This window comes from Thalassophryne amazonica, chromosome 7, assembly GCF_902500255.1.
Source record: "Thalassophryne amazonica chromosome 7, fThaAma1.1, whole genome shotgun sequence".
In the NCBI taxonomy this organism is placed as follows: Eukaryota; Metazoa; Chordata; class Actinopteri; order Batrachoidiformes; family Batrachoididae; genus Thalassophryne; species Thalassophryne amazonica.
The window spans coordinates 511,069-524,767 of record NC_047109.1 but is presented as its reverse complement, the minus strand read 5'-3'; the positions used below and the strand labels follow the sequence as shown (position 1 = coordinate 524,767).

General features: G+C 41.5%; 1 protein-coding gene across 1 annotated transcript in view; it reads left to right on the top strand.

Moving 5' to 3' along the window:
* The window catches only part of atp2c1 (ATPase secretory pathway Ca2+ transporting 1), a 167,225-nt gene that overhangs the window by 99,263 nt on the left and 54,263 nt on the right, over positions 1 to 13,699 (top strand). The window contains 4 exon segments of the mRNA XM_034173700.1: positions 88 to 243; positions 4,955 to 5,023; positions 5,339 to 5,414; positions 11,614 to 11,680. Of these exon segments, the coding sequence (XP_034029591.1) occupies positions 88 to 243; positions 4,955 to 5,023; positions 5,339 to 5,414; positions 11,614 to 11,680 (368 nt within the window).

Genomic DNA, 13,699 nt, shown 5'->3' with positions numbered 1-13,699 from the left:
CTATGTAACTGTAGTCCGTTTTGTTGTTTTTGTTCTTTATTTTATTTTATTTGTTGGTAATCTGGGGTCTGTCTTCCACCTCCACAGGCGACTGACTTGTCAGTGGATGAGTCCAGTCTCACAGGGGAAACCACACCGTGTTCAAAGTCTACCTCTCACCAGGCCGTAATCGCCACTGGTGACATCGCCTCCCGCAGCAACATCGCTTTCATGGGGACGCTGGTGCGATGCGGCAAAGCCAAGGTATTTAACACCAATGTGTCTGACCTCATTACCTCCATGCTGTCATATGTCCTGTTGTAATCCCAGTCTTATTTTTTTATAATTTGGTTATTTTTCCTTATTGCTAATTAATTTAGAATTATTAAATGGGTTTCATTATTTTTATGACATTATGAGCTGATTATTTTTGCTTTGCTTTACATCCATATATATACAGTAATGTGCAGAATAATAGTAGTGTTATGAGACTAAAAAGATTAATCCAGGTTTTGAGTATATTTCTTATTGTTACATGGGAAACAAGGTACCAGTAGATTCTCACAAATCCAACAAGACCAAGCATTCATGATATGCACACTCTTAAGGCTATGAAATTGGGCTATTAGTAAAAAAAAAAAAAGAAGGTAGAAAAGGGGGTGTTCACAGTAATAGTAGTGTGGCATTCAGTCAGTGAGTTTGTCAGTTTTGTGGAACAAACAGGTGTGAATCAGGTGTCCCCTATTTAAGGATGAAGCCAGCACCTGTTGAACATGCTTTTCTCTTTGAAAGCCTGAGGAAAATGGTATGTTCAAGACATTGCTCAGAAGAACAGCGTAGTTTGATTAAAAAGTTGATTGGAGAGGGGAAAACGTATACGCAGTGATCTCCAATGCGTTAAAATGAACAAAAAAAAAAACAGACGTGTGGAAGAAAACGAAAACAACCATCAAAATGGATAGAAGAATAACCAGAATGGCAAAGGCTCACCCATTGATCAGCTCCAGGATGATCAAAGACAGTCTGGAGTTACCTGTAAGTGCAGTGACAGTTAGAAGACGCCTGTGTGAAGCTAATTTATTTGCAAGAATCCCCCGCAAAGTCCCTGTGTTAAATAAAAGACGTGCAGAAGAGGTTACAATTTGCCAAAGAACACATCAACTGGCCTAAAGAGAAATGGAGGAATATTTTGTGGACTGATGAGTGTAAAATTGTTCTTTTTGGGCCCAAGGGCCGCAGACAGTTTGTGAGACGACCCCCAAACTCTGAATTCAAGCCACAGTTCACAGTGAAGACAGTGAAGCATGGTGGTGCAAGCATCATGATATGGACATGTTTCTCCTACTATGGTGTTGGGCCTATATATCGCATACCAGGTATCATGGATCAGTTTGGATATGTCAAAATACTTGAAGAGGTCATGTTGCCTTGTGCTGAAGAGGACATACCCTTGAAATGGGTGTTTCAACAAGACAATGACCCCAAGCACACTAGTAAACGAGCAAAATCTTGGTTCCAAACCAACAAATTTAATGGCTCGCAGATGTGAAGAAATCATGAAAAACTGTGGTTATACAACTAAATACTAGTTTAGTGATTCACAGGATTGATAAAAAAGCAGTTTGAACATAATAGTTTTGAGTTTGTAGCATCAACAGCAGATGCTACTATTATTGTGAACACCCCCTTTTCTACTTTTTTTACTAATAGCCCAATTTCATAGCCAGTGTGCATATCATGATTGCTTGGTCTTGTTGGATTTGTGAGAATCTACTGAATCTACTGGTACCTTGTTTCCCATGTAACAATAAGAAGTATACTCAAAACTTGGATTAATCTTTGTAGTCACATAGCACTATTATTCTGAACATTACTGTAAAACCATTATTTAAAAAAAAACTAGAGAAAAATCTTCTTGAAAAGTGGAGATTAGTGGAGGATCCAATTTTCCCCACATTATAATGTAAGCACAAGTTTACATACAGTTCCTCTAAAACCTTTCTCTCCAACTGCACATATTTTATTAATTCAGTTAAAACGTCAAGTTTGTGTCCTCAGACGTTCTTTCAAAATAATAGTTACAGCATCGATTTTGTTTGATGGGGAGGTGATTTTTGACCAAAATATCCTCTGTTCAATTCCCCGTCAGACTGGAATATCACTGAGGGCCGTTGGGCAACATCCTTGATCCCAAAGTTGCTCCCAGTATTTTGTGAGCACCTTTCATGTCCGCACCCTGACATCAGTGTGTGAATGTGAGGAGTCATTGCAAAGCTGTTATGTTTTTTATTCACTCAGATTTTAGTGGGTCAATGGTTTACATACATGCATTTAGAAATCTGTTTGCTATCTGATTATTGGAGTTATCTGATTATTAAGTGCTCATGTAAGCAGCAACATCCGATACGCTTTATCCCAGGGGTTTTCAAAGTGTGGGAGAGTGAGCCCCCCTCAAAGAACAAATGAATAGCTGCACCCCCAAAACACATGGACACAATTTCAACATCTTTGTGTGTATTTTTTATTGTTTTACACATCTTAAACACATTATAAAAGTATTTGTGTTTGTTAAGGAACTGTCTATGCACTTGCAGCCTTTGTAAACATTTTAAACGTGTTTTTAAAAAACTTTCTATTCTTCTATTTTTACCTTTTGTCATATTTTAAACATCGTTTTTTAACATTTAAAAATCTCTGTGTGTTTTTAAATGTGTTTGGCATAACTAACGCATTTTAACATAAATAATAAGGTATGGGTATTGATAAGATTTTTTCTATCAATGCAATTATCGATTCCCTTATCAATACCTCTTCTGTATTTTCTGTGTACTAAAAGTAGGCTTTACAGGTTTTCTATGTCAATAACATTTTGAGTCTTAAAGTAAATAAACATGAAATTGGTCACTGGATCCTTGATCTCTGGACATAAATAAAAATAAACAAAATCTGTAGTTTTCCTCAAAAACATTTCCTTTCAGACATTAATGGCATGATTGTCTCTCCATACCTCTGAGCTGAGCTCTTACAGCTGGCTGTGCTGCAAGTCAGCATCAGTGTAATTCATAAAGAATGCAGGACGACTCATTTTGGGAGGAAGAAAACGTTTTAGTCAATTGTAGTTTGTTTGCATTTTAACGTTTGGAAAGAGGTGCCATTTGATTTAAAACGGGGATTCGCTTTGAAGTTATTCATCCCAACTCTAACATCCCGGACTCTAACTTGACTCGGCAGAGAGCTGCGCAAGTGCTTGGAGCTGTGCAAACGGAATGGAGGACGATTCTCGTTTCTTGGCTCTAACAAGACAAAAGTCCCAGTTAGTGACTTTAATCCACACAAAAGTGACTCAGGATTGACATTTTAAATGGAAATAAGAGGATTAACAAATGGAATAGTTTTGACTGTGTTGAATGCTTGGTCTCTAAAGTAAAGGTCAAACAAGGTTGACGTCCATTGCATCCTTTTTACCAAAATTGGAGCAGCTTTAAGTTTTGACCCCTGTGCAAACTGAAACTGACCTTTGTCACCATTTTTGATGTTTTTACCTCATAACTTCAGAATATTCAGTCATAGATAGTCCTAACTATACGTTTTTGAAATTGTTATGATCAGACAAATAGTGTGGTATGCTCCAACATGATTGGAGCATTTTAAAATTTTGACCCCTGTGTAATTCTTTATTGACCCCTGTAGCTTATTAGAGGTCAGTTCCAGGATGGCCCCATATCTGAAAATAAACATTAGTTAATTTAGAATATGTGTGCCAAATTCCATGCTTTTATCACAAAATGCATAATTGTTATGGAAATTTTAGTAAAGCTGCTCCACCATCTGGAGTTGGCATGAAAACGAACACATCACATGCTGAGCTGCCACCTGGGGAAGGAACTCTAGCACCTGCTGGATGGCTCGCGATTGTGCATCCATTCCACCAGTATAGTGTCTATATGTACTTATGCACCCGTGGGGCTTGTTAGCCTAATTCAGTGTTTAATTAGAGATCCTTTGGTTGTATTTAAGGGCCCACCTGAAGAACAAGAGCCTTCTTGTGTTTTAAGAGCGCTTGTGTGTGTGTGTGGGGGGGGGGTCTAAAGAGTTAAACCAAGACTTCTGTTGGTTACAGATGTTTAGATTTTCAGAAGTCCAGTTTCTCTTTGGGAACCATCTCTAAAAAGATCCATTCTGTTTGGTCTGTTACAGAGAATAAAAGGGGAAAAAAAGCAAGACACGTTGGTCCAAACTGACTTTATATTATTGAAGAAAGAGACTCGTCACTCAGGAATCGTTTGTTCTAAAGGTCCAACAGAACCTTTGGATCAGTTGGAGGCATCAGATAGAAATGTGACATCATCCTCCTTTTAGGAGAGTGTAGTGTTGACATGGGAGAACACCAATACTCTCAAAGCACCACTAAAAGTATGACAGAAATTTGTATCTGTCCACCAGAACAAGGACAGAGATGCTGTTTAATGTCAGGTTTGGATTTATGGATTAGCTTCTTGTACTTTTGTTCAACAGATTGTACAGTTACTCATGGTACCATGAATCTTTTCTGAATGGTTCCTAGGGAGGAACCTGATATGTGCAGATGCTTATTATGCTTTTTCCTGCTCTTAAAGACAAGAATGCACGAGTTCTCAGGCTGGCCTTTGCTCACAAAGGTCATTTAGAAGATTTTCCATATAATTCCATAAACATCTGAGATCTTCCTTAATCTTGATGTATGTAAACTGCTGACCCTAAACTAAATTAAATCTGTTGTGTTCATTTTTATCAACCTTCATCTGGAGATAATCTGGAGACATTCTGACTGCCACATGTTTAATAAAATGGGATACGTGTAGGTGGGGAAAATAAAGTTTGAATATTTTAGTCAAGGTGTTTGTAAACGTACATCTGCAGTTGTGTTGTACTGTAAATGACTGACATTTAGTCAAACCAGTCATCGCCTGAATTTTCTTTTTCTGGGGCTCCTCAGGGCATCGTCATAGGAACTGGTGAAAACTCTGAGTTTGGGGAAGTGTTCAAGATGATGCAGGCAGAAGAGGTAACATAGCATGCATAACACAAGCTGCTGAACAGAACTGTAGGAAACAAAGTTTCTGTGTTATGTCTTAGTCCAGAATGACTTCAAGTAAGGCATTTCTGGTGATGAGCTGTGGGGCTCCTCCCATTGTCCTGGCTGGTCAGCCTCCAGCTTTGCCAGCTAATGTTAATAACTGACATTCACGTAAATATTTGATTGTAAACTGCATTCACAGTGAAAGTGATTAAAGTATATGCCTCAGAACGACATGTGTGAAGAACAAATAATGCAAATAATCTGAATATGTCACATCTTTACTGCATTTGTTTCATCCAGGCCCCAAAAACGCCGTTACAGAAGAGCATGGACCTACTGGGGAAGCAGCTCTCGCTGTATTCTTTTGGCATTATCGGTGTGTTTCTACATAATGTGTCACTGTTGTCGTACCAACATGCCTCAAACAAGAACATTTTCATATTGTTATCTTAGATTTCTTTGTTTTTTGTTTTTTTGTTTTGTTTTGTTTTTTTTGACTGTGCCACACTACAGTCCAGAAAACCATCTAACTTTAGTACATAAATGACCTTTGTAAAACTGATGAATGTGGATAAATCAACATGACTTTGATGGTTGTGAATTAGTACGAAGAAAGCCCAATAAAACCATATAAGGCTGCAAGCCCCGCCCTATGAGAAGTGTCCATTCAGGAAACTAGCAGCGAAAACCAAAGAGACGAAGATTCAAGATACAGTTTATTATACCCTCAGGTAAATTAGTTTTACAGTGAGTGAGTCATCTCATTGTGTAAACACACAGAGCAACACAGAACAAGTCAGTCACGACAGCGCTAAAAGAACAAGGATAGCCCCAAGATCAAATAAAAAGCAAGATGAGTTAAAACAATAAATAAAAACATGACGTACCAAGCCGAAGCATAAAAAATAAATAGATAAAAATGTGCTGTTCATAAAAACAAGGTAAAAGAAACTGTACAAAAAATAAGTACATAGGTTATACTGAGTTTCTGTTACTTGTTAACAGCACTAATGGCTGCCGGTACAAAGCTGTTTTTGTAGCGTTTGGTTTTACAAGCTGCTACCCTGAACCTCCCGGCTGAGGGGAGCAGCTGAAACCCGCCATGACGAGGTCTCTGAATCGAACGTGCTATCCTCTGTACCTGTTTAGTATACAGGGATTCTGGATGAAGCTGAGCCTCTCCAATCAGTTTGCTCGACCATTTCACAATTTGGTTTAAACAGCTCCAAACCATGAAACAAGACAAAAGGATAAAACTGATTCTATCAAAGCACAATAAAACAAGGTCAGCATAGTTCTGTCCCTGTTAAAAGTGGACAGTTTTCTCAGATATACAGGTACTGGAGTCACTTTTTTACACACTGTCACAGTTTGGCTCAAAGCTCAGTTTGTCATTGATGAGCTGACACACTCCGCTGTCTGACCTTTTAAAACTGTTACCTCTTGAATGGGAGATCCGTTTTTGCGAAAGTCAGTGATCATGTCTTTTGTTTTAGAAATGTTCATCTCAAGAAAAGACGTCCTGCACCAGTCAAGGAAATCAGTACCAACTGGGCCGTGACTCCTATCATTGTTTTTCAGCAGGCTGACAATAACTGTGTGGTCTGCATACTTTAAAATGGTTCTATCTTCTCTGCTGCTACGGCACATGTTTGTTTAGAGGATGAACAAGAGAGGAGAGAGAGCACACGTCCCTGTGGGGAACCAGTGGAGGATGGAACCTGATCCCAAACAGTTCCCTTCACTCTCACTCTCTGTGTCTTGTCAGTTAAAAAGTTCAAAGTCCAGCCCACAAGATTGCTACTGTTGTTAAAATATTCTAAAGGCTAACACGTGGGGCTGGATTGTGTTAAAAGCAGATGAAAAGTCAATAAATAAGTCTTGCATTTGTTCCTTTCCCCTCCAGATGTTTAAAAAGCAAATTTAATGAAGTGACTGTAGCATCTTCTACTCCTCTGTTGGGTCTATAAGCGAATTGCATGGGATCAAGGTCATGTTCTGTTGTCTTCAAAATTTCAGATCTTACAAGTTTCTCAAAACATTTCATGACAATCGATGTTAGTGCGACTGGTCTGAAATCATTGAGGGTCTTGGGAGAACTGATTTTTGGCACAGGATAACAGCATCCTTCCAGACTCTCGGTCCGTGCTGCATCTTTAATGACTGATTAAAAATGGACTGAAAAATAGAGCTCAGCTCTTTTCCACATGATTTCAGCAAACAGCCACAAATATTATCAGAACCTCAGCTTTTGCTTGGTTTGAGAGAACAGAAGGATTTTTCAAGTCCTTCTGGGAAATAAAAAAGTGCTGATTGTCACACACTTTATGACTCACTTCCTGTATTTCCTGACTACAATCAAAAGCATCAAAACGTGTATAAAAACAGTTAAGAGCAATTGCAAATTCAAAGTTCGACTGGAAGCCATCAAAAGAGATGGTGCTGCTGGTTTTAGAGTGTTGGAGGTCTGCAATGGCTTTCATGCCTGACCAAGCAGATCCGAGGTTATTCAATGCCATCTTGTTCAGCTTCAATTTATAGCCCTGCTTTGCTTTTAAAATCCCAGTTTTCACCTCCTTGGTGGCTGTGTGCTGCTCGGAGTCTGATCCAAGTCTCTTGACCTTTGTACAAGCCTTAACTGACCTCGTGACCCATGGCTTATTGTTGGAAAACATTTTTACACGCCTACAAGGAATTATCATATCCCTACAAAGGGTGGCAGACGAACAAGCTACGTTAGCATCAAGATCATCACTGCAAGCTTCTTTGACCATGTCCTAGTCAGTGCAGGCACAGCAGGCAAAGCACAGCCTCCTCTGTCCCGTCCTTAATGTCTCTCATATGGACCCTTTTTAACACAGTTCTATATGTATGCAGGAGATGCACACAGTTTGGGGGGCGGTGTAATGGGAAAGATTGACGGATCCATAACAAAGATCAATAGTTTTATGCCATCTGGATGGACAGGTTACATACTGATAAAAGTCAGGTGGTGTCTTTTTAAGGGAGACATGGTTGAATTCACCTAGTAAGAAGATCAGTGCATCAGGTGAGACAGACTGCAGTTTCATGGAGACACTGCAGGCTGAAGAGGCATTTGCTTTCAGGTAAACTGTTGTAATAAACAGTTGTGGGAACTCACAGGGCAGGTAGAAAGGACGACACATAAAAGTTCACATCTGGAGTGCAAATGTGCTCTCTAACAGTCACAGCTTTAGGATGGCAGTACCGTTGATTTACATGAGACAGACTCCGCCTCCCTGTGATTTACCTGATACCTCTGTGTCTCTGTCCAAACGGAATGGTGCACCAAAGCCGTCAGTGAGCAGTGAGCCACGATTCTGCGAATGTCAGAATCCCACAGTCCTTAGAATCCTTCAGAAAACAGACGCTTCCCTGATGTTCGTCCATTTTATTGCGGAGGCACTGGGCGTTCCCCAAGATCAGCCCGGTTGAGTCTCAGCTTCCTCATGCGTAACCGCACACCTCCTCTCTTTCCCCTCTTCCTTTAGCTTCTCTCCCATCGTTTTTTGCCACCACTTCTTGTGTGAGGCAACTTAAATATGTGATCCAGAATCTGTGCTGCGATATCTGACACACTAGCCGGCATCATGTATTTAAATTGAAGCAGTTAATTTCTGCCGTACTGCAGCCTCTGTCCGCTGACAGCACAGCGAGCAGGAAAAACAGAAACACACCACAGGGAAAAGAAGCTCCATTTTAGCCACACTGTCTAACAGAACTCCACGAGGAGTATTAAAACAATTACAAACAAAATTAAAATGACAAACGCATTAAAACACAGAGGAACTCTGATGGGTCGCTGCTTGCGCATGCGCCCCAGTGGCACCTGTAGCTGACTGTAGATCTCAACATTTTAAAGTTTGCGAATTCAGTGATGGAAGTCCTGCTTTCAGAAAACCATAACACTCCATTCATTCAGTCAGTCAGTCAGTCAGTCATTGGTCGAGAGGCAGGGTTCACTCTGGACAGGATGCCAGTCTAACACAGGGTCACACACAGACACAGTCACACCTACGGCCAACTTAAAGTCACCAGTTCATCTGCGTGTCTTTGGATGTGGGATGAACCGCGGCACTCAGAGGGAACCCACATGAACACGGGGAGAACATGCAAGCTCCACACAGAAAGGACCGGGTGGGAAACAATCCCATGACCTTCTTGCTGTGAGGTGACAGAAAGTCAAATGTTTACCGCCGTAAACGGTGGCATTAAAGGACCTGCTGATGTCGGTGTAAAAATAAAAAGTGCCATTAACATCGTTTCATACAAGCATTACACTTTCACTGAGGGAAAGACGAAATGGGCCGGCACGAAAAATTAATCTCGCCACAGCATGGTGATCAATACCTGAAACATACATCAATTATCTCATGAGCTCAAATGAATACATTTAAGTTACAGATCAATTATAAAGCTTAACAATGTGCCATTTGTGAGAAACTACAACCCCTATTCCAGTGAAGTTGAGACGTTGTGTAAAATGTAAATAAAAACAGAATACAATGATTTGCAAATCCTCTTCAACCTATATTCAATTGAATACACCACAAAGACAAGATATTTAATGTTCAAACTGATAAACTTTATTGATTTTGTGCAAATATTTGCTCATTTTGAAATGGATGCCTGCAACATGTTTCAAAAAAGCTGGGACAGTGGTATGTTTACCACTGTGTTACATCACCTTTCCTTCTAACAACAGTAAGCATTTGGGAACTGAGGACACTCATGATTGACTCAGCCGTTCACAAGCAAAGATGGGGTGAGGATCACCACTTTTCAAAAAACTGCATGAAAAAATAGTCCAGCAGTTAAGAACGTTTCGAAGTGTTCAATTGCAAGGAATTTAGGGATTCCATCATCTACAGTCCATAGTATAATCAGAAAATTCAGAGAATCTGGAGAACTTTCTACACGTAAGCGGCAAGGCCAAAAACCAACATTGAATGCTCGTGACCTTCGATCCTTCAGGCGGCACTGCATTAAAAACCAACATCATTGTGTAAAGGATCTTACCGCGTGAGCTCAGGAACACTTCAGAAAACCATTGTCAGTTAACACAGTTCATCGCTACATCTACAAGTGCAAGTTAAAACTCTACCATGCAAAGCGAAAGCCAAACATCAACAACATCCAGAAACGCTGCCGCCTTCTCTGTGCTCGAGCTCATTTGAAATGGACAGACACAAAGTGGAAACGTGTGCTGTGGTCTGATGAGTCCACATTTCAAATTGTTTTTGGAAATCATGGACGTCGTGTCCTTTGGACAAAAGAGGAAAAAGACCATCCAGATTGTTACCAGCACAAAGTTCAAAAGCCAGCATCTGTGATGGTATGGGGGTGTGTTAGTGCCCATGGCATGGACAACTTACACATCTGTGATGGCACCATCAGTGCTGAAAGGTACATCCAGGTTTTGGAGCAACACATGCTGCCATCCAAGCAATGTCTTTTTCAGGGACGTCCCTGCTTATTTCAGCAAGACAATGCCAAGCCACATTCTGCACGTGTTACAACAACGTGGCTTCGTAGTAAAAGAGTGCGGGCACTAGACTGGCCTGCCTGTAGTCCAGACCTGTCGCCCAATGAAAATGTGTGGCGCATTATGAAGTGCAAAATATGACAACGGAGACCCCGGACTGTTGAACAACTGAAGTCGTACATCAAGCAAGAATGGGAAAGAATTCCACCTACAAAGCTTCAACAATTAGTGTCCTCAGTTCCCAAACGCTTATTGAGTGTTGTTAGAAGGAAAGGTGATGTAACACAGTGGTAAACATATCACTGTCCCAGCTTTTTTGAAACGTGTTGCAGGCATCCATTTCAAAATGAGCAAATATTTGCACAAAAACAATAAAGTTTATCAGTTTGAACATTAAATATCTCGTCTTTGTGGTGTATTCAATTGAATATAGGTTGAAGAGGATTTGCAGATCATTGTATTCTGTTTTTATTTACATTTTACACAACATCCCAACTTCATTGGAATTGGGGTTGTACAACAGTTTCAAAGTAATAAAGTACAGTCGATTGGTGAGTAACGACTTCCACAGCAGGTCTGGAAAACTCATGAAAAACTCCAATTATGAGAAAGTTTGTCAGTGTGGGTCGGTGACTTAAATCACTCCTACACATGTAGCTTAGGAGGGTCAGAAGTGAGCCCATGTTGGTGAAAAGGCCAGTGGGGCCTGCTGACTTTTTCAGTTCTGACCCTGGTTGTCAAAGTCACATGAAGGTTCTTGGTGATCGGTTCCTGCGGAGGGAACTCACTCGCTAATGTTAGCTTACTATAAAACATCTGCACACTTCAAAAACCCAAAGCCAACTTGTGGAATATAAGTAAAAATTTGGCACTGAGGTCAGAGGTCACAACATGCATTACAGTCAGATGCAGAAATAATGGTGCTTGAAACTAAAGGGAGGAGAATTCACACACAGCACACTAGTCCTGTTCTGTAGGAATCTCATCAATGTGTTTTTCATCATGACGTTGGTGCAATCAAACTGTAATGACTTTTGTAAATGCGTTTGTTTTCGGTGCCGTGTTTCAGGCGTTATCATGCTCGTGGGCTGGCTGCAGGGGAAGAGGGTCCTGGACATGTTCACCATCGGTGTCAGGTAACTCCTGATGTTGTTTATTACTAACCGTCCATAGGTCCATAGGTAAACGGTCAGTGTTTAGCTTTGCAGTCGATGTTCGTTCATCCCCACGACTTGCTCATAGATCTCTATTTTTCTCGAGATAGTCAGAGAGCGTTTGCTCAGAAACAGCCAAATGAAGGACGTTTTACAAACAAGCAGAAATTTTCAAGATAGCTCCAGAAAATGTGTAGAACCATATTAAAAGTCACCGAAATTTCTTCTTGTGGGTTTTCTAAATCTAAATTGGCCACCATTTCAGTTCTTTAATTTTTTTTTAACACATTCTTGCTTCTGGAAAGGTTAGAAACATGACATAAGTATCTACTTCAGACTTCAGACAACTTTATTGATCCCAGAAAAGGGCAATTATGTTTACACTCCAATTACCCCAGACAAGATACAGCAGTTAATCCACAATTATTGTTTACCGTAATAATGGCACACATCAAAATTAAAGACAACACATATACATTTGACATTGTTTATGTGCACTAAACCTGAAGCACAAATATATCTAAATATATGTTATATTGTCTGATGTTTTTATATGGCAGTGGTAGGTCCATGACCTATAAGGGATCTAGGCTCTCCTGCCATCACGAGCCTCCCAGCTGACTGGGTTATAGCAGTGGGTAGATGTGACTCATTACCCCTGTTAAGGCGGTCCACCTAGGGGAAGGAAAACCCTGATGTTAAACCCCCAGCCTGGGTTACTGCCCCCGTGCCTCCGAGGAAGGTTCTTTAGCCAGAGGCTAGGAGAAGGTCACTCTGATGTAAAACCTACAGCCTGGTGGTCGCCACAGCCGTCTCAGCTTGTCTGTGCCACTGTGGAGTGCCACCTTGCCTAAAGAGTGGAATTGGTGTGCGCGAGCTGATCCCCACTTTAAGCAACGAGCGCAGGCAGGAAGGAAAGCCCTGCAGCGATGGGAAGAGGCGAAAACAGCAGGTGCATGATGGCACTGGGAGCTGCAGTCTCGATCCTGCATGCAGGCGCCTCAGGAGCTATGGTCATTTGATTGCTGACCCGAGACAACAGCATCATCCGGCAGGGCCCTGGGTGACCAAGCAGCCCTGTTTAGGGATAGTCCTGCTTGCTCCACATGGAGACAGACCTAGAAAAGGTGGTCTAAACATGGCTTGTCTCACTAGACCCGGTTGGCTCACCGCTGCCAACGAGCATCACTTCACGCGGTACGAAAAGAAAAACAAAGAACCTGAAAATTGCGTGCTGGAGTGTACGCACAATGATGGACTCAGACAATAGCGATCGTCCTCGAAGACGCTCAGCCTTAGTCGCCAAAGAGCTAGCAAGGCTTGACATAGACATTGCTGCACTCAGCGAGGTGCGCTTTGCAGACCAAGGGTCACTCACTGAGGAAGGCACAGGCTACACATTGTTCTGGTCAGGGAAGGCTAAAGAAGATCATCGACTCTCAGGGGTCGGGTTCATGATTAAGAGCTCCATAGCACATAGGTTACACAGTTTGCCAGTTGGACATTCTGATCAACTCATGTCACTCCGGCTCCCCATCAACAACAAGGATTTTGCCACTATTGTTAGTGTGTATGCCCCAACCATGCAGGCCGACATCAGAGTTAAGGAGGCTTTCTATAGCGATCTGCACAACCTTCTACAGCGCGTCGACACCCAGGACAAGCTCCTCATCATGGGAGATTTCAACGCCAGAGTGGGCCGCGACTCTGATGTATGGAAAGACGTGCTAGGGAAACATGGCATAGGCAGCTGTAACGACAATGGCCGCCTGCTGCTGGAGTTCTGCTCTGCACATGACTTGACGATCACCAACAGCCTGTTCCAACAGAAAGAGAGATTCAAAGCAACCTGGACACACCCACGCTCCAAACACTGGCATTCTGGACTACATTGTGACGCGACAGCGTGATAGAAGACGTACTACATACCAGGGTGATGCCTAGTGCGGATTGCTATACAGATCATCGCTTGGTCCGTTCCAAGATTGCTTTCACTTTCAG